The sequence below is a fragment of the Sardina pilchardus genome, chromosome 3, assembly GCF_963854185.1.
Source record: "Sardina pilchardus chromosome 3, fSarPil1.1, whole genome shotgun sequence".
Classification (NCBI taxonomy): Eukaryota; Metazoa; Chordata; class Actinopteri; order Clupeiformes; family Clupeidae; genus Sardina; species Sardina pilchardus.
The window spans coordinates 7,333,134-7,352,131 of NC_084996.1; the positions used below are offsets into that span (position 1 = coordinate 7,333,134).

The window sequence follows — 18,998 nt, forward strand, 5'->3', positions numbered from 1 at the left end:
TGATGATGATAGCAATTATAAGGACAACGAGGGTGAATATAAGGGGTATGATGATGATAGATGAATATGATTGCAGGTGCACATAATGTGACATGCAGAATATGCACAAGCACCTCACATCAGCCCTCTTGACAAGATGGAGGCTTTAATGTTATTTCCCTGGTTGGCAGATGTTTTTATTGCGGCCAAATTACCATTTCAGTGAAGTGATATAGGTTAAGCGCCTCTGCCTTGGGGCAGTGTGCCATCGTGTTACTTGATGCAGGAGTGAAAAGCTAACTGGATAAAGGCCTAATTAGGCCCCTCACGTAATGTTTGGCAATGTTCTCTGTGGGATTTTTCTGACATACAAATCAGGTTATGCACAGTGCTCTCTCTTTTTCTCTCTCTCTCTCACGCTCTCTCTCTCCCTGTATCATTCTTTGATTGTCCCCCTCTTAGTTCTCTCTGGTGTACATGTATATGCATCCCACTGAGGGCATGTATGCAAATTGCACATTCCAAGCACTTCTAAAAAAACTTGTGGCAAAATGGCTACTGTCTGCTAGAGGAAAACCAGCCTCGCAAGATCTGCACTAGTGTGCTGGCAGAGTCTGAATCAGGAAGTCTCGTGAGAAGTGAGATACACAAAATACTTAAAATTCTCTGGACATATACAAATGCCCCGCTCAAGCACCGTCAACCAGCTATAAGAACAAGCAGCAATGGCTTTATTATTTTTTAGACGTTCATCATGGCAGAGCCAGCCAAAAGACAGAAAGAGACGGCTGTGAAATCATGCACCCCAAATGAAAAATGTATATAAATGTGTGGTTTGCACATTTGAAGGCATGTCTGATCTCCGTGGTGAAAAATGAAGATGCTGAGGCAGAGAGCACTGCTCTCGTGTTTCGCGCAGTGGCGTCTAGAAATCATGACATCCAACAAACATGTATTTATTTGTACAGGGATCAACTGAAGTTTTAGGGGAAAAACATCTGTCATATTTTTGTGAGAGCAAAGAAACGGAAAACTGCCACCAGAAACACTGTCAATGACTTCTTTTGTGGCACTTTGGATAGAAGATTAGACATATTTAGACTCAGGTTTCACAAATGACACCAACCTCTAAACAGGAACAGTGAAACTCAACGCGTTCAGGCAACCTTCTCTGTCTCTGTACAGTTGTGTGAGTAGAGGAGGAGCTAGCCTATTCAAATGGCAAGGACAATGATTTATGTGGCACATTTATGGGGAAGCACAGTAGTTCAGGTCTGACTTCTCAAAGCATTCACTCCCTTTTTCTGCCGAGATGAGAATAGATGTCAACCTCTCCCTTGAAGTGGGGGGTGACATTTCTTATCATGGTTCTCCATATAGGAGGAGCATTTAAAGAATCCTGTTCATGGCTACCTTTGAAGGTGACTTTGGTCAGCCATCATTTTCTGCAGAATCAACCGTGAGTTTTGAAATTAAAAGCCAACTGGGGTATGTGTGGTAGGCCTAACCTTTGATCTTCCTGCTCTTCGCCAATGCACAACATTCCTCCGCAAACCCTTTTTAAAATGGCTCTATTCTAAATGAGTGTACAGTTAAAAGTATAAGCGTATGGTAGAGGCCGTGCGTGCGTACATCAGGTCTACTACAGAGGGAGGGCTGGGTGACTGAAAAGAAAACAGTAAAAATGATGAAAACAACAGATTGGACAGGGGATGTCCACGTTTTATTTAGCATGCAGTGCCACATCCTCCCATTCCAACAGGGGAGGGAGATGCTGAGGGTCTCAGCGACAGATGGTATCGATCTTCTCATCACCAGGCTCCCATGCAAAGGCAAAAGCAGTGAGTCACATGCGATGGACAGAGGGACCACATTTACATGGCAAGTATCTCTGTCGTAGCCTGGTTAAAACCAGACTCATGGGACTCTCGATTGAGAAACGTTTCCAACACTAGCATGGTTACAGGCGTAGTTTTTGCATCCAGAGGAAGTTTGCAGGGATTGCTACCATTTACAGACAAATTTATGGCATCAGCCTCTCTTGTCGCTGATTGGCGGGCCCTTTTTGGGGTCTGATGGAAACTTCAGTGAATGATGGTGTTCCAGACAAGTATCTCCCTGAGCGGAGACCTAGGTGGGCATGGACAGTGTGCTCACCTGCAGACTGCATACACCATTGCTACTTCTGGCTCCTCTATACATTCTGGATCTTCATTATGCCATCTTTGATAGAGGATTAAAAGCAAACCTCAATTCAAATACCATGAATACATTTATAAGATGAATGAGTTCAGACAAATAAAGAAATTAGTTAACTGAAGTCGTAAAAATGGTACCCAAAATACCCTAAATGTTCTTCCACTGGTTTATTATGCCATAGACACACTCATTTCAGAAAACATAACTTTACCTGTCATTCAACCTGAACTCCTTAACCGGCCTTAGAAGGGACATTGGGTTACTTGCGGTTCTACATTCCTGGCCATCATTGCTAAAGCAGAAAAGAAAAACCTTCAACTGCTCCAAAAGCCAGAGCATGCGGGCTGTTCCTGATCCGTTACCTTCTGACTCTCTGTGGAGAGCGCACTGGGATCGAGATCTGCACTGCAGGCACAGAACGCTGGAAAAGCAAATCATGTCACGCGGTGGTCAAAAGGAACAGAGAGTGCTGGCTCCGTACAAAAGTTGTGGTCTTTTGTCCCACCTAATCACAGTGTACACTGTGGTTGAAACCTGATCTTTGATCTTGTCCCTTAACAAATAAACTAAAACACATAACCTTCTCGTTAATGCATTTCCTTATTGATATGCACGGTATGCTTCATGCTCAGAGCAATACAAGAGTGCACTCTAAAATCCTATTCTCTCCTTTGCAGTCAAATGAAGTTGTTCTCCTAGAAATGTCTTTTTTGTCATTTGGTGCTGGACATGAAATGACTCCATGTGGTTTAATTTGAGCTTTTTTCCTCTGTGAAAAGCCATTTCTGAAGTTCGCTTTCATTAATCAAGCTTTCTCTCTGTTGCTTATTTCCCCTCCAGCTCCAGGCCATGACGGATTCTTTGGGATGCACATCACGATCTGGATGTCAGGACTGGTTATGCTGCGGAACTCCGGGAAGAAGCCAAACACAAACAGACCATGCTTAGAGGTTCCTTGGGGAGATGGGATGGGGAGAGGAAGTCTCAGTCCAGCACTGCAGCGAACGAGTCTCTATCTCATGTGATGAGCCACCACTGGAAACCACTCTGCTGTGTTATGCCAGGACAGTCATTTCAGGTGTGACATGTCTAGGTATTTGTTCTGACCGACAAACAATGGTTTTGAATTATGCATGAGGAACCCGTGGCAGCTTGGTTCAGATTCGGGTCTGATGTTGGTCAGGACCCGAACGGGTGCATAATCAGAGAGTTTTCATCTGAGGAATAACTTGTGGGACATCTCATGCAGCAGTAACCTTTGGAGGAAATGGATGTAGTGAAATCTAAAGCCCATTTTAAAGAAGCTCTGCTGGAAAGGTCCTCTCAGTTGAACAGCTCTAAAGAGGTGAATGTCACAGGCTGATTGGCTTTCCTCTCCTGTCATTTGAGCTCTGGCCTGAAACTGCACTCTCGCCTCATCCCCTCTGGGGAGTCAACAAGTTGCATTGCATTGCTTCAGTTAGATCAGACTTGGCATTCCCCAAGATTGTGTGGATTAGTTCTTTTGGGGGTCAAGTCTTCAGTAAACAACCCAATGTCGCAATGTACACAAAGGACTGATTTGGTCTGAATGAGGTAGAAAGAGGTAGGTTTATTGGAGAGATAGAGGGGTACATAGACAACAGTGAAATGGAGTGTGCCTGAGGCCTCTGTGATCAACCACTGCGAAGGCCGAAACGTACCAGCAAATGATCCAGTACAATGTTTTCCAACCACAGTGAAACTGAGGAGGACTCTTTTTTTTATTGCAAAAGTACATAAACATATCACTCAACAAGCAAATCTGTGTTGTTGTTGTTTTTTTTTTTTTTTAAAGAAAATGTTGATATGTTTTTAACAACTGCACAGAATGGATTCTTGTATCTTTTTTACCAATCTTAAGGCAAATGAGTGCTAGGGAAATGTGCGATATTAGTATTCATTAGGTGAATTGGATCCAGCTCGCTACTCCCTATCCCTCCCTCCCGTGCAAATTAAACTCTCCTAAACATGCATCTCGTTGGTGATTGGCTAGAACAGTTTTTGTAATGTGTTTAAGTTGTTTTTGTTGGTGAGGTGATATTTGCTGTACTGTATGTGACAAAAAATGTTTCAGCTTACAAACCGCATAGCATCGCTTCGAGCACCTTTAGCTCCAGTACATATGGACTTTGTTGGGCATATATCAAGTTAGATATCAGTCTGAATACTGCTGCGTAATGAAATCCGTGAGAAAAAGACCACCTGTGGCAGAGGATTTAGGAGAATGTGACGGTAATGAAACAAGCTGCTGGTGAGAATCAATACCTCCCTCTGTGACCAGGAACCAGCATTGAACAACACAGCAAGACAGAGCTCTGCTAGCCATTAATATTTCACTGAGAGCTGTTCACAGGCGAACACAAACCTCTATCTCAATTAAAATGTCAAATAGCGGAGCTCCTTAAATAGCTCAACCAGTTAGTTAAGCTATCGACATTTAAATCTGAAATAATAAAACACAGTGTGAAGAAAAGGATAAAGTCAAGGATAAAGTCCCAGAAGCACCAAATCAAGAGACAGAGATACAGTACTGTGGATTGGACACAATATATGGTAGCCCTTGAGGGACAAATACAATATGCCTCTGACCCCCCCGCTCCCTGACCAATTTCATCAGTCAATACAGGAGTCTTGACCCTAATCGCCTGCTGTGGACTTATGGCAGACAGCGACCTTTTGTATTTGTGTCTGCACTTTAAGAGGGGAAGTGGTTTGTGCGGTTTCCTGGCTGCCCAAACATGTATAACAAAGCACAGGACAGAGGTGATGCAAAGGGAGAATTATTCTCTTGCAATGCAAAATCTGTATTCTGAGTCAGATTTAAAGGTGAGGTCACCTGAGGGGGGGATTCGGGGACGTCCGATTTTGTTGGGAAAGTAATGACGTGATGTGAGTATATCCCGGAAAATCTACGAAAACAAACAAATCTACAAAACTACAATATATGAGGAAATTACAGGGAACATACTGTACATTAGCCCAGATAACTATAATGTTGATACCTCTTGATTGTTCATCAGTATTGAAAGAGTATTGAAATAGAGCTGAAACAGACCATTTCTCTTTATTTCTCACTGATAATGGGCCTGTGTGACAGGATTTTCACACCGAAAGGAATCATCACCCCAGGCAAGATTTATTTTTCAAGATGTTTAGCTTTTTCTTGCCAAATGTATATTACTCTGTACCCGACGTTTAAGAAAAAGTAGCTATGTGCACATCCCACCTTGCAGGTGCTGGACAAATGGAGAGTAACTTAAGAAAGGATTGTAATGTCCGCAACACTGATAAATTGCTCCCGTTGAATGAAAAAAAATGCAACGTTTCGACCCTACTGGGTCTTCATCAGGCAAATCCTTTCTTATATTACTCTGTACCCTACATGAAGTAATCTGTGTCACTACATGAAGTAGTGACACATGAAGTAATCTGTGTCATCACATTCACAGTATACAGCCCTATGGAGCATTACATGCAAAGCGTTGGTAGTTCTAGGCCTCCACCTAGGCCTCCACCTCTCTGTCTCTCTCCATGGAGAACAACACTTGATCGAAGTGCAGTAAGCACTGTAGAAGTGAATAGCACGCAAGAGACGTGAACTGTATCAAAGAGTCTTCGTCCCATAATATGCTGCAAAGTACTCTTCAACCAAATACCACAGCGAATCAGCCTTTAGTGTGCTATGGACCATCATAAATATGCAAAATGTAGAGGAGGCTTTGCTGCAAATACTATTTTGAAAAATATTAAAATCACAAGAGCTCTCTAGAGCAGATATTTCCTGACAGCAATTTCCCCCCCTCAGGTAGCTATCACATTCACAATCAAGAAAGAAAAAAAAAGAATGAAAGAAAAAGAAAGTGGGAAGAAAATGTTGTGTATCCATCACCATCCCTCAGTATCAAGCATGCTAGAGTATTGCATTATACAAACCCAGGAAATGTTTTTTTTTTTTTTTTTTTTAATCTACCACGAAACACTCGTTCTATATTTGCATTTTCATATAACATAAACATGGCATTTGATATTAGTTATCAAAATACTCAAAATGATTTGCATGCGATAGGCTACTATGTTCCCATCATACATGGCTGACTAGGCCTACACACAGGGACCACACTGAGATGAACGTACTGAAGCTGGCTCACACTGGTCCTCTGAACAGCAGTGGATGGGCTAGTCTCGTGCCTACAGAAACAAGGCTTTGGGAAGAGAGGGGTCGAGGTTTTACGACCCTCAGAAATAACCAACCACCGTCTGGAACAGCGGCATATGGATTTGAGATTAGAGTGATCCAAACCAAAGGTTCTTTGCCATGTAAGGCTCTGTCCGTCCTGTGATCTTTCGTGGACAAAAATAAACCAAGAAAAAATATTGGAAGCAGGTCCCAGTGGCAATTATAGCAAACTCCTCTCTGATGGGAATGAAACAGGGGAGTTCGCTTGTGATTCAACTGGAAAGTCATTCTTTGCTCAAAACTGGCAAATCCTTTTGCTTTTGTGGGTTGTTGGAACACTTGACCTTAAAATAGATAATTTAGGTTAGGTTTCACTTGACTCTGACATGAGCATAAGGATTATAGGCATAGTCATTGCAGCCACCTCAGGTATGCTAACTTGGATGTTATTTATCCGAGTGGATGCTTGAAACACACACTCCTGTTCACCCGCTTGCTGGCCTATTATAGTATAGTGTGGTGCCCATGTGGAATGCTCTCCGCTGAACTGCTGCTAGAGCCCAACAGCACTATGAACAGTCCTGTAATGCCACCTACTGGAATTTAAGAATAATTACACTGGAATGATGTAGGCGAGTTTTTAGGACTTCTTGAAACTGAAGAATAATATTATACTGCCAAATATAACAACAAAAAACATTAACGTGATTTACACGTACCCTACAAGGTCATTCCTGTATGTCCAGAAGATGTCTGTTTTCCGATCATTTAGGCCTACACTCACTCAGAGACACCTGTTTCTCCATCTATGGAGAAGTAGACTATCGCGTCATGGAAACGAATCTTTATTTCCCGTTTTAAATGGCCACAGAAGTTTGCTGCGCTCTAGAATCTTTGCCACAAATAGGTTAAGTGAAAAAATGCAATATGTCACCAAATTTAAATGTCTCCTGGGTAAGCTAAAGAAAATAGCTTAACATATAAATGAGCGCGTCTTGTAGTCATGTTATGTGTTTATTTGCCTAATAGACCAACCTATTTATGATCGAATTGCTTATGCCTATTAACCGTTTCTCCTCCGTATGGCGTCATGGGGTCAGGGAAGACAAGGAAAAGAAGGCCGAGGCCTATGTATGTTATGGTTATGGTTATGGTTATGGTTATTTAGCAGACGCCTTTGTCCAAAGCGACATACAAATAAATAACAATACAAATTAAATAACAGTGAACAATTACAAAAAGGGAGAATAGCAATATTATCAATAAAACAATCAATTAAGCACTAATCTAATGAGAAATAAAACAATGAAATGAGAATAGCAATCAAATAAGTCACTCAGTTAATTATATAATAACAATAACTATAGCATGGTAAGGCTAAATTTAAGGACAATAGCAGAATAAATGTCAAATTCTAACAATGGACAAATTATAACAAAACAATACTATTATACAAACCATAACACATAACAAATGTATGTATCCGTGTTGGTTGTGCTTTGCTTGATATAGGCCCCTACGCACAACCTTCGTTGTCACTGGTAAGAGATGAAAGCTAGCTGCCTCTACATACGTTATTTTGTTTGTCTTTCTGCCTTGGTGTAGATTGTCGTCTTGTACCTTTTGGTGATGTCCATGTCAGCATTGTACCTGCTTTGGTGGTGTCCATGTTTTGTCCTTTTTGTTGTCTATTGTCTTTTTAGATATGTTTTTATGTTACCTGCCAGGGGACTACATATGAAAAGTAGTCATTTGACTAATTCTGGCATATTTACATGTTCATAAATATGCATGGTCCCTGCCAAATAAACCAATAAACATAAACAAACATTTACATACAAAGTAGGCTAGGCCTACTTGCATTCTCAGGGCGTGTTCACACGAGGAGGATTTTTCACCGGTTGCGGGTGGATGTTTTACATTATATTCCTATGATACAGAGAGGTTTTCTTAAGAAAGGTACTGGGCGCTTTTTAAACCACCGCCACCGGCGTTTTTTTCCACCTACCCCGGGTGGTTTTCAAGTTGAGAAATTTCTACTCTCCAAGAAAAAACACCCAGGTCAAGTGTTTTCTGTAAATAAAAACCCCCTCATGTGAACACCTCCTCAGTGAATATTCCATGCGCTTTGTGTTTACAGCCCGTGACTTCAGCAGGAGGTAGGCATGCGTTTGGAATTTACTGAACATGTTATTAGTTAGCTGTGAGAAGGCCCTATCACATCTTAGAACAGTTTGCAAGAAGCTAAAAAAAAATTGGCAATTGTGTATGCTTAATTGCATCTGTCTTGACATTGGCAGTGAGTGACAGTTTTAGGCCTAAGTGTAGGCCTATTTAATCTGTGAATTGATTATTTTCAACAGCTATTTTTAAAGAAATCAAGAATACTACAGATATCAATACCATCAATAAGGGTAAGAAAACCTAGATGAATCACAAAACATATCTTTACATCATGAAATGTTATATTATATAGCTCACCATATCTTTCTTACAGATCTGGATCTTTTCGAAGGTGACATTCAATTGGAATCTGTACGTTTTTAATCACACTTTTAAAAGGCATATAAATTGGAATCTAAACATTAATAGTGGACTCATTACATAATAATGCATGCAGAAGTCTGAAAGAAATGCCGTCGTTCTCGCAAGTCAGAAGTGGAGCTCTCCAGTTCCCATCAAGTTTGATTCTTCTCTTGGTAAGTTTGTGAGGGAATGTTTCCAGTGAAGACATGAGATAGTTGTTGATTGTATTTCAACTAGCACATGTACCATAATTTCACAGATTTAAATGCCAGAGGGGTGGTTCTAAAGGCTCTGGAGCAAATCCGTCTGAAGAGTTGTGTGGACTTCAAAATCAGAGATACTGAATCAAACTATATCATCATTAAAGAAGATATCGGGTATGAGAACTGAATAACAAGGCAAAATAGAATTCCGGTATAACATACAGTACAGTATCAAGTGGATTCCCTCATCTTAGGCTATTGCACTGCTGGTAGCTACTTGGAACCATGCATGATGTCACTTGGGCAACTTCAGCTTTGTGCACATCCTTGGATAAAAGCACGTTGATGAAAAACTGCAGCATATCTTTATGCTGTGTTATTAACTTGTTTTCATTGTTCATCTCTATATCCAGATGCTATTCATATGTTGGGAAAATGTCTTTTCCGCAAAGTCTGTCCATTGGTAAAGGCTGTGAAGACCTTGCCATAGCGGAGCATGAGATTCTTCATGCTTTGGGCTTTTGGCATGAGCAGTCCAGACCTGACCGAGACGACTATGTTGAGATCGTCTGGGATAACATTGTGACAGGTAGAGAATTCAGGCTGTCGTGTGGAGCTTTTGCATAATCTGAGATGCCTGTTTATGATTTAGTCCAGCAGCCAAATGCCAGAATTTAGGTGAACCTGGTTTTTGTCGGTTAAAGTTTTTTTTTTTTTTTTTTCAGAATCTAGTAGACATACCTCTTTAAGATTTAGGAGGGTGCCCGGTGATATCCCTTGTAATTGGGCAATTTTGCAAGCCTTTCTTGTCCAATGTGTTGAATATAAGACGGAGATAGCCTACTACAGGTAAATAGGGTAAAAAAAAAAGCAGATATCACCAAACTTCACCAGTTGATTACTTAGATCAATATGAAAAATAAAATTACAAGTTTTCTGTAATTTAATGTTTGAGTATCCAAATGAGGCATAATGTAATTAAATATGCGCTGATTTGCATAAACTCAAAAAGGTAGAATCTGAACATTATATAAAGCCAGTTTCATTTTTTGACTTTTCATTTTGTTGACATAAGAGATGAGAAGTATATTACAGAGGGAATCGTGGATATCTCGTTTAGTTATTCAGTAAATCAGAAAATACTACCAGCCTTTAAATAGAAAATCGAGTTTATATATTAACAAATCATTCTGTAAAAAACCTTCTAAACATGGTTAGGTATGAGACTGAAAACTGTATGTAAATGCTTCTGAAGTCGAGATTTTGTTCTCAGAGTGAGACAGGAAACTCATCCATGGGTGCTGCATCTCTCACTTGCATGTCTCTTTAGGGACGTTCACACCCAAAACAATAACTATAATGATAACTATCATCAAAATCATGAAAAAATTGGAAATACCTCTAATTTCAAGGTGTCAAATCAGTGTGGTCGGATAGAGAGTCCAGAATGATCTAAAGTGCATTTTACTCTGGACAATCCCTCTAAGTCAAAGAACATGGAATGCCATCTCTGGTTATATCAAAGCGTCGCGGAGTGATTATCTGTGAAGATATTATTCAACAATATTATAGAATATTGCTTAATATCACCACTGATAGAACGCGTCTTGTCCAATCAGATATTGCTAAATCGTTCGACCGGACCTAACTGTTGTATAATCAAACATTAAATTACAGAAAAGTTGTAATACATTTATTTTTCATATTGATCTAAATAATCAGCTGGTGAAGTTACATAGTTATATCTGCCTGTTATTTTTGTACCCTATTCACCTGTAGTATCTCCACCTTACAGTATATTCAACACATTGGACAAGAAAGGCTTAATATACAAAATTGCCCAAGGGATATCTCCAGGCACCCTCCTAAATGTTAAAGAGGTACCCCTAGTCTACTAGATTCTGCAAAATCAGGTCTGACCCCATGGCTGCCTGACTAATTTGGGTCAAAGCAAGTATGAAGTTCCACATGTAAATGTACAGACATGTTACAGGTGATTTAGAGATAACTTTGGATAAAAGCCATCTGCTTAAGACCATAACCATTTAGGCAATTTGTCTTGTCTGTGAACAGAAGATGATTGGCGGGTGAAAAGAGAATGGGTAGACTGTATATTGTTGAAAAACGTTGGTGTACATTATCTACAGTATATCTATATCGATTTGCACAGTTCAAATGTCCAGTTAAAACAACAACAACAACAACAAAAACTTTCATTGAATGATTTCTCTCTCATTGTAGGAAGCGAAAACAATTTCCTAAAGCAAACAGCAGATACATTAGGTTCTCAATATGACTACCGATCAATAATGCATTACAGTAGCAATGCCTTTTCCAATGGAGTTGGACCCACCATTAAGACGCTGGATCCACATTTTCAAGATGTTATTGGTCAACGTCAAGAGATGAGTGAAGTGGATGTGTGGAAGTTGAACACTTTCTACTACTGCTGTAAGCTATAATCTTTTTTTACTGAAAAAAAGTCATTCTCACAGTCCTCTTTGTTATTAGGCTATCTGAAATTAATTGATTTGACTGTCTCACCTCCTTTATTCTCCATTTGCTTCAGCTGTTCTCCCATAGCCTATTACTGTATGTCAGAATCAGAATTTTTAAAAGCGAAATCAAAGAATTTAATTGGCAAGTATAGGGTTTATTTGTTGACATGTGTCATACAATACAATATAATATCCTCTTTGGTGTCTACTCATCTACAGCTTCCTCTGTGACATTTTTGGAAGAGTGTAGCTTTGAGACTGGCAGCAGTTGTGTGCAGTCAGCTTGCTCAAGTGGAGAGAGCCAGTGGGAAAAAGTCACAAGTGCTGAGGGAGGTCCAGCTGCTCACCACAGCGTTTCTAGCCAAGGAGGTGAATGGAGTGGTTGATTGTTTGTTGTTTGATATTGACCAACATGTCTGGATATCTTTAAGTAGAACTTTAGCAACACTTTATATGGCTAATACAGTATGGCAGTATTGCTTTTGTCTACACTGAGCTACTACATGAGCTAACAAGACAAAAATCAACACCCAACAACATCACGATTGGTACTGCTGATTTTGATAATGTTCAGTGATGTAAAAGTTACTTTACATACAACCAAGCAAAAAATAGATACACTAGGTAAAAAAAAATCCTGTGAAATACCTACTTACCCTACTTCAGTGTTGGAATAGGGGTATTGACGTGTGTAACTAATACAGCCATAATCTTTGAGAATTTTGTTCCTGTTTCCAGGACATTTTATGCATTTCAGCACAATTAATGGAAAAGAGGGTGATGAAGCCAAACTAGAAACCAGGAGGATGACCCCTCGCAGAGATTTCCAGTGCCTGGAGTTCTTCTACTATCACAGTGGCAGCAATACTGACCTGCTAAACATCTGGATCAGAACGTTTGACAGTGAGAATGACTCTATTGGGGTTCCCAGACTTGTTGGTCAGATCACAGGTAATGAACTTTAAAATTCTGTCTGATTAAGCTCGGCATGTTGACAATAAACTCAAATCCGGACGGTCAGTCTCAGGCTCATTCAGTTGGCCAACAACTCATTGAAATTACAGGCTAGTTCAGAATCAGGTTTAGAACAGCTATAGTCTATAAACTCGTTTTGAATGTTGACAATAAAGATGAGATGTCGAGATTAGTCGGCATGATATTTCAACATTATTCTTGAAATTTCGAGTTTAATGTCAGCATATCGACTGAGAACTCGTCATGACAAAAATGTATGTATTTTCTTCACGTTTGGCCCTAATACTTCGTCGTGGATTTTAAATATATTCTGTTTAGCAATACAATCCTGTGCCAATGATTCCAGCTATAAGTCCATTGATTGGTTTGTCCATTGTCACCTTCTCCATGACACTCCAGGATTTGGATAGACATTTCGAGTCATTCCAGTCATTCCAAACTGATCTGATAATTAAAGGTGACCATAATACCAGTCGTCTGATAGCTTCTGTAGCAAATTTTCATAGTGACATTTGTTGATAAAATGTGAATCCTGGAATTGGTGTCTTCTCACATTGCAGTAACTTTTTACAATCTTAAATTAAAATACACTTACCGGTAAGTACTCTTACATCAAAACATCCGGTACTTGACGGGTTCATGCACATGAAGCACTCATGACTGTTTCATGAAACATGACTCAACATTCATACCAACCCTTTCATGAATGTGGAAGACATAACATCAAAAACTAAAATAAAAGTCCAACAATCGCAACAGCATTGCTGTCTTTTTTGTTTTAGCCAACCTGATCATGTCACGTCTTAGTCAACATGGAAGTCCAGTGTCCAGGAGAATTTCGGGTTTTTTTTGTCAGTTTGTTTGAAGAATGCATAATTGTCTACACCAATGACTGTAGGCCTATATTATACTGTAGATATATAAAACAGGAATGTCCAATCATTCAGAGGTCCACAGATGGTCAGTAGTTCACTGCAGTATGATGAATGCTTCACAACTCGTATAGTAAAGTGATATTTGAAGTAGACTTTCGTGTAAATATTCATGAGATGTTTACAAACGCTGGAGAGGATTCATAATACCCTATGGATTACTGGATTGTTGGACTTTTATTTTGACAAGTTTTCGCTGTTTTGTCGTCCACATTCATGAAAGTGTTGGTATGTTGAGTCATGTTTCATGAATCAGTAATGAATGCTTCATGTGCAGTTCATGACAGCTGTTATGAATGTGTTATGAATGAACCCGTCAAGTAAAGTGTTACCAAGCATCCTAATAAAAGGTTGTGTTTGCAGGTACACCAGCAGATTATTGGCAGCTTCACCACATACAACTGAAAAGCACAAAGACTTTCCAAATTGAATTTCAAGCGAAAAAGGGACAAGGACTGTCCAGTGGAGGTTTCTCACTGGACGATATCAACCTCTCAGAGACTGTGTGTCCACACCATGTAGTGCCCCTGAGGCATTTTAGAGAAATTGCTGAATTCCCCCCTGACTTTGAAATTCAGTATACCCCCAGATTCTTCTCAAGTGATGGATATGGCTATCAGCTTGTTTTGGTTTACACTTCGAGTGGATTAGGGGTGTATTTGAGACTTGCTTCAGGAGACTCAGATAATGACCTTGAGTGGCCTTGTGTAAACAGACAAGTTACTGTTAAGCTGCTAGACCAGAAGTCCAGTATCCAACGACGCATGTCATTACAAAAAAGCTGGACCTTGTATTCATCACAGATAATTACAGGTGAGGTCATTCTTACGTCAGTAGACATAACACACTGATAGAAGTCCCTGAACAATATCACCTTCACTCCATCAGAGGCCAGATATTAGAAGGAGAGGAATTGTAAGCCACAAGGAACCACATGAATTTAGCAAAATCAACCTTTTATATCTGGAAATTAGGGCTGGGGGTATTGACCTGGACACCTTTTTTATTCTCAGATCAATTTGAATGTCTTATGTGTTCGTAGAGAATGGAGTGACCTATTGCTTGTGGGACAATCCAAGGACAGTGGGAAAGATATTTAATGGCCCAGATGGAACATACTATGTGAGTGCTGAACGTGGCTATTGGGATTTCATGGCATGCGCTACGATGACATCTTGGAAGGAGATTACTTAAGTGGAGATGATATTTTCCTGTTATTAAGCTTTGAAGGTAAACCTTAGCTCTTAAAGGTATCCAATGTAATTTGGGGTATTTTGGCGATTCTAGAGCTCCCCCTGGATTCGCAAAAATATTTCTTCAAGCTGAAAATATACAGAAATTAATTGAATTGGTCTCAGTGAGTCAAAAGGGTTTGGGGATCATAACAATGTCATAAACTTGAGATGTTGTACTGAAGGTGTGGCCACTGACAATGGACATAAATGGACATAAATGGACATTTAAATGCCTACATATACATTCAAAATCGAAGCCTGCACATTACTGATTAATTATTGTTATTCATACTTATTTTTACAATTAAGTGATCATGTTCAATTTCCCACATTAATGTCAAAATGTTTTTTTTTTTTTTTTTGAAAATCAGTTTAGAATTAAGCATGCAGTTAGTTTTACTACAGAAGTCTAGCCTGGGTTTTCCCATACTGCCTTGCGCGGTGATTTCAATCCCGCTGCTAAGCCAGTCTGGGAACTAACGCCCTAATGTTCGCCTGATGTTGGCGAACCAATCACAGAACATCCGAGAAGTTTCCGTTGCCCTCTTGCGTCTACATTCGACGCCAAAGGATTTACGGCAACCCTTAGCGTTGCATACGAACGAGTTGGGTGAGCTATGCGCATTTGATAGACATCCGTGGCGCCCAATGAACGGATCTGGGTATTTTTTCAAATACGAGAAAATGAACGTCTGGTTGCCAGACCACGTCTCATTTGAGAAGTGGGAGGCGTTAGCCAGGCTAACAGAAGTCTGCATTCTCTCAATACACATACATGTACTGTGGAGCAGCACTTGATCACTCCAATATGACAGCAACTTAGGCGTACCTAGAGACCCTTTCAAACATGCACTGTTTTTTTTCTGGTTTACCTCACAGAAATTCAATATAAACTTGACGCTATAACAATATAACTTCTTTGTCTTGTTACAGATATTTCTTGGTTAGATCAGGCCAACCCAACCGTTCTCATTCCAAATCCTTGCAGAAGTAACTTCAATGTTTTGCTAAATGAGATGGATAACCTTTGGCCCTGTCACATGTGAGTTGGTGGCCATTTGGATTAGAATTTTGTATTTTGTTTATAGCAGTGGCAGAAATTTTATTATTTCAGTCTGAAATCTCTGACTGACTTATAATATTCATGATAAGATTTACTCATCTGAGTGATGCACCAGAGCTAAAGGTATCACGATTCCTTGAAATTAAAAATGTAGTGTTACCCCATTTTATTACTATCAATACTTTAAGTATGCCACTTTAATCAGATTTTAACTAAAGTCGTATTTGTTATCAGTTAATAACTTCTATAACTGATATTTAGTATCAGTCATAATTTATAAGAAGCTAATTTTGATTTGTATGTGCTCTTTAATTTACTTTCACTAAACTGTACAATTATGATGTTGGATGTTGACTCTCCACCGCCAATTGCCATCTTCTTATGGTGATGTGTTTTAAATTGGGCTTCTTGTTACAAAGGTGTCTATGTATCAACATTTTTGTCATTTCTGCCCTGTTTTGTGCTTCTCGTTTTAGAACTCCACCTGACTCTGGTGCAGCTATCTGGTGAGTAGAATTAAAGGAGACTATTTTCACAAGTCAGCTCAATGACACGTTAGCCTGGATGCCAGCCGAACGTAACCCCGCCCAGACCAGAACTCCAGAACAATTTTGTTCAGAGCTGAAAACTCAACTGTGTTCGACAGAGGACAGATTGCTTTGTTAGTGACAAAATATTAGCTTTCAGTATGGTATGTCTTTGCAAGTGACATTCAAGTAAAAAGTGTTTCATTCTTCCCAACACAAACGCTGTTGCTTAAAGAGACCCTATGCAACATTTTCATAGTCATAAAATCGCTGGTAAACTTTACATTACAGATCGGTAGTAGCCTAAGTGGGTAATGTTATGGTAATATGTACATGTATGCAATTTAATGGTAACAATATTTTCAAACCACATATTACAAATAATTAATGTGTAATTTCTAGACAATTACTGTGCAATTACCATACAACAACAATGCAAATAACTTGGGTTTAAGCCTTAAACCCAAGTTATTTGCATTGTTATTGTATGGTAATTTACCCTTAAACTTTAAGGGTGAAGTAAAATGGTAATAACTGCTGTAAATATGTACTACCAAAGCAATAGATATTTAGGATTTACTTATTGTGACATAATATGTGACCTGTTGTTACGATGAAATAAATGAGGTAATTTCACTATAACTATATGGTATCAGGGCTGTAAAATACTATTTTGTCTTTTCGAAAGGTTTTCTGTACGGTGGGGAGTTGTTGAAATCCTTTCGAAAAGACAAAACAGTATTTTACAGCTCTGATACCTATAGTTATTGTGAAATGACCTTATTTATTTCATCATAATAACAGGTAACAGGTCACATTTTACCATCAAACTAACTACTACAAAAACTTTGACCATTGTGTAATTGCCATAACACTTAAAAGTTACTATGTAATTTAGTCCTTCATAGCACCATCATGTTGGTATAATTACGGAAATATTTTGTCACAATAAGTAAATCCTAAATATTTATTGCTTCGGTAAGTACATATTTACAGCAGTTATTACCATTTTATTTTACCCAAGTTATTTGCATTGTTGTTGCATGGTAATTGAACAGTAATTGTTTAGAAATTACACATTAATTATTTGTAATATGTGGTTTAAAAATATTATTACCATTAAATTGCATACATATTATATGCATACATATTATAATTATTATACATATTGCACTACCAACTTGACACACACCTCATACTTCATACTGGATCACAGTACCAATCCTCAGTATTCATGCACATCTTTATCTATAGTATTTTACTGCTCCTTTAGTCATGTTGATTTGTTGATTTGCTTTGTATTTTCCTGTTTACATTATGTATTCTATATGTGGTGTATTTTCCTGTTATATGTGGTGTATTTATTATGTCTGTTGTGTGTGGTGTCTTAAAGGAATAGTTCGGAATTTTGGACATAGGACCTCATTTCCAACTTCACCGAGGTGATATAGGTCGGTGGAGACCGTTTTTATCGCGTTTAGCCCCTTCCTTCAGTTGCAGCGTCCCCCTTTGCTAACGCTGGTTTTGAGCTAACACATTTCTGGGTCATTCTACAGAAACGCACACTTTTGGCATAGAAAAATGTCCCAAAAAAAAGGTCAATTTTTTACATTTAAACTTAGACCACATTATTACTTAAGTATTTTGCTGCAAGAATACACATATGGTACACCTTAATATTTTTTTCAAAAAAATGTACAATTATTTAAAGTTTACATGTAATTCCTATGAGTCACTGGTGTTACTTTATGTCTTTGTCAATGGTAAGTTGTCACTGGTGTTACCAAAAAGTAACACCAGTGATGGTAACACCAGTGACAATTTTGTGAAAAACTGCATTTTACAAAATGGCTGCTATAGGGAATGAAAAAAATATGTTGTTAGTCAGGCTAGACTCACTATAGTATGTCATTGAACCCATTTGTGTTCTATTTTCTATTAATTTTCCTAAAAGTAAAGAGGGTCACACCAGTGACTTTAACAAAAGCTTCAATAAGAAATCATGACACAAATGCTAAAATATCTGATTAATGAAAAGAGGCTATGGATTTAACATGTGCTTTTCTCCATAGACCTTCAGGTATTAAGTAATAGGAAGTCCAGTGGTGTCATTAGCATGATTGCTTTATTTCAAAATAAGAGTTTTGTTGTGCAGTAACACCAGTGACATGAATCCTTGGGACAGACGCATTTTAATAAAAATAATCATATTAGTTTGATATTTTGTATTTAAATATTTGCCTATGTCATTAATGTGATAGTTATGTATGCATTATTGCAGTTAAAATATTTCAAAAACATGTTTTTAGCCTCATAATTTGGCCCTCAATCTGTATACTTGAGGGTTGGGACGGGCACTTTTGTGGTGCCTGGAATCCTATACAATCAATTTACAAATAAATACTCTCACTTTGATGGCTCAAACACATGTGGTTGTACAATTAACATATTGTTTTACTTATAAATACAAAAAAATGGAACAAATAGGTGTTTTTCAAAGTGTAACAGATCTGCAAAGTGTCGGGACAGAAATGTGTGCGTTTCTGTAGAATGGCCCTTCTACGGTAACATCAGTCTGACATCAACAACAGTCGTACTCACTCCACCGCACACCCGAGACAAGTCAATTAAATCGTCGGACTATCGATATACATGTCCGTGTT

The 18,998-nt window shown here is 38.8% G+C and overlaps 1 protein-coding gene across 1 annotated transcript; it reads left to right on the top strand.

The window, feature by feature from the left end:
• Positions 1–9,540: 9,540 nt before the first annotated feature.
• Positions 9,541–14,564, top strand: LOC134075820 (meprin A subunit beta-like). Its single transcript, XM_062530880.1, has 6 exons — positions 9,541–9,694; positions 11,347–11,556; positions 11,823–11,972; positions 12,342–12,554; positions 13,874–14,013; positions 14,553–14,564. Exons 1-6 carry the CDS (start codon positions 9,541–9,543, stop codon positions 14,562–14,564), a joined length of 879 nt encoding a protein of 292 aa, XP_062386864.1.
• Positions 14,565–18,998: the final 4,434 nt, after the last annotated feature.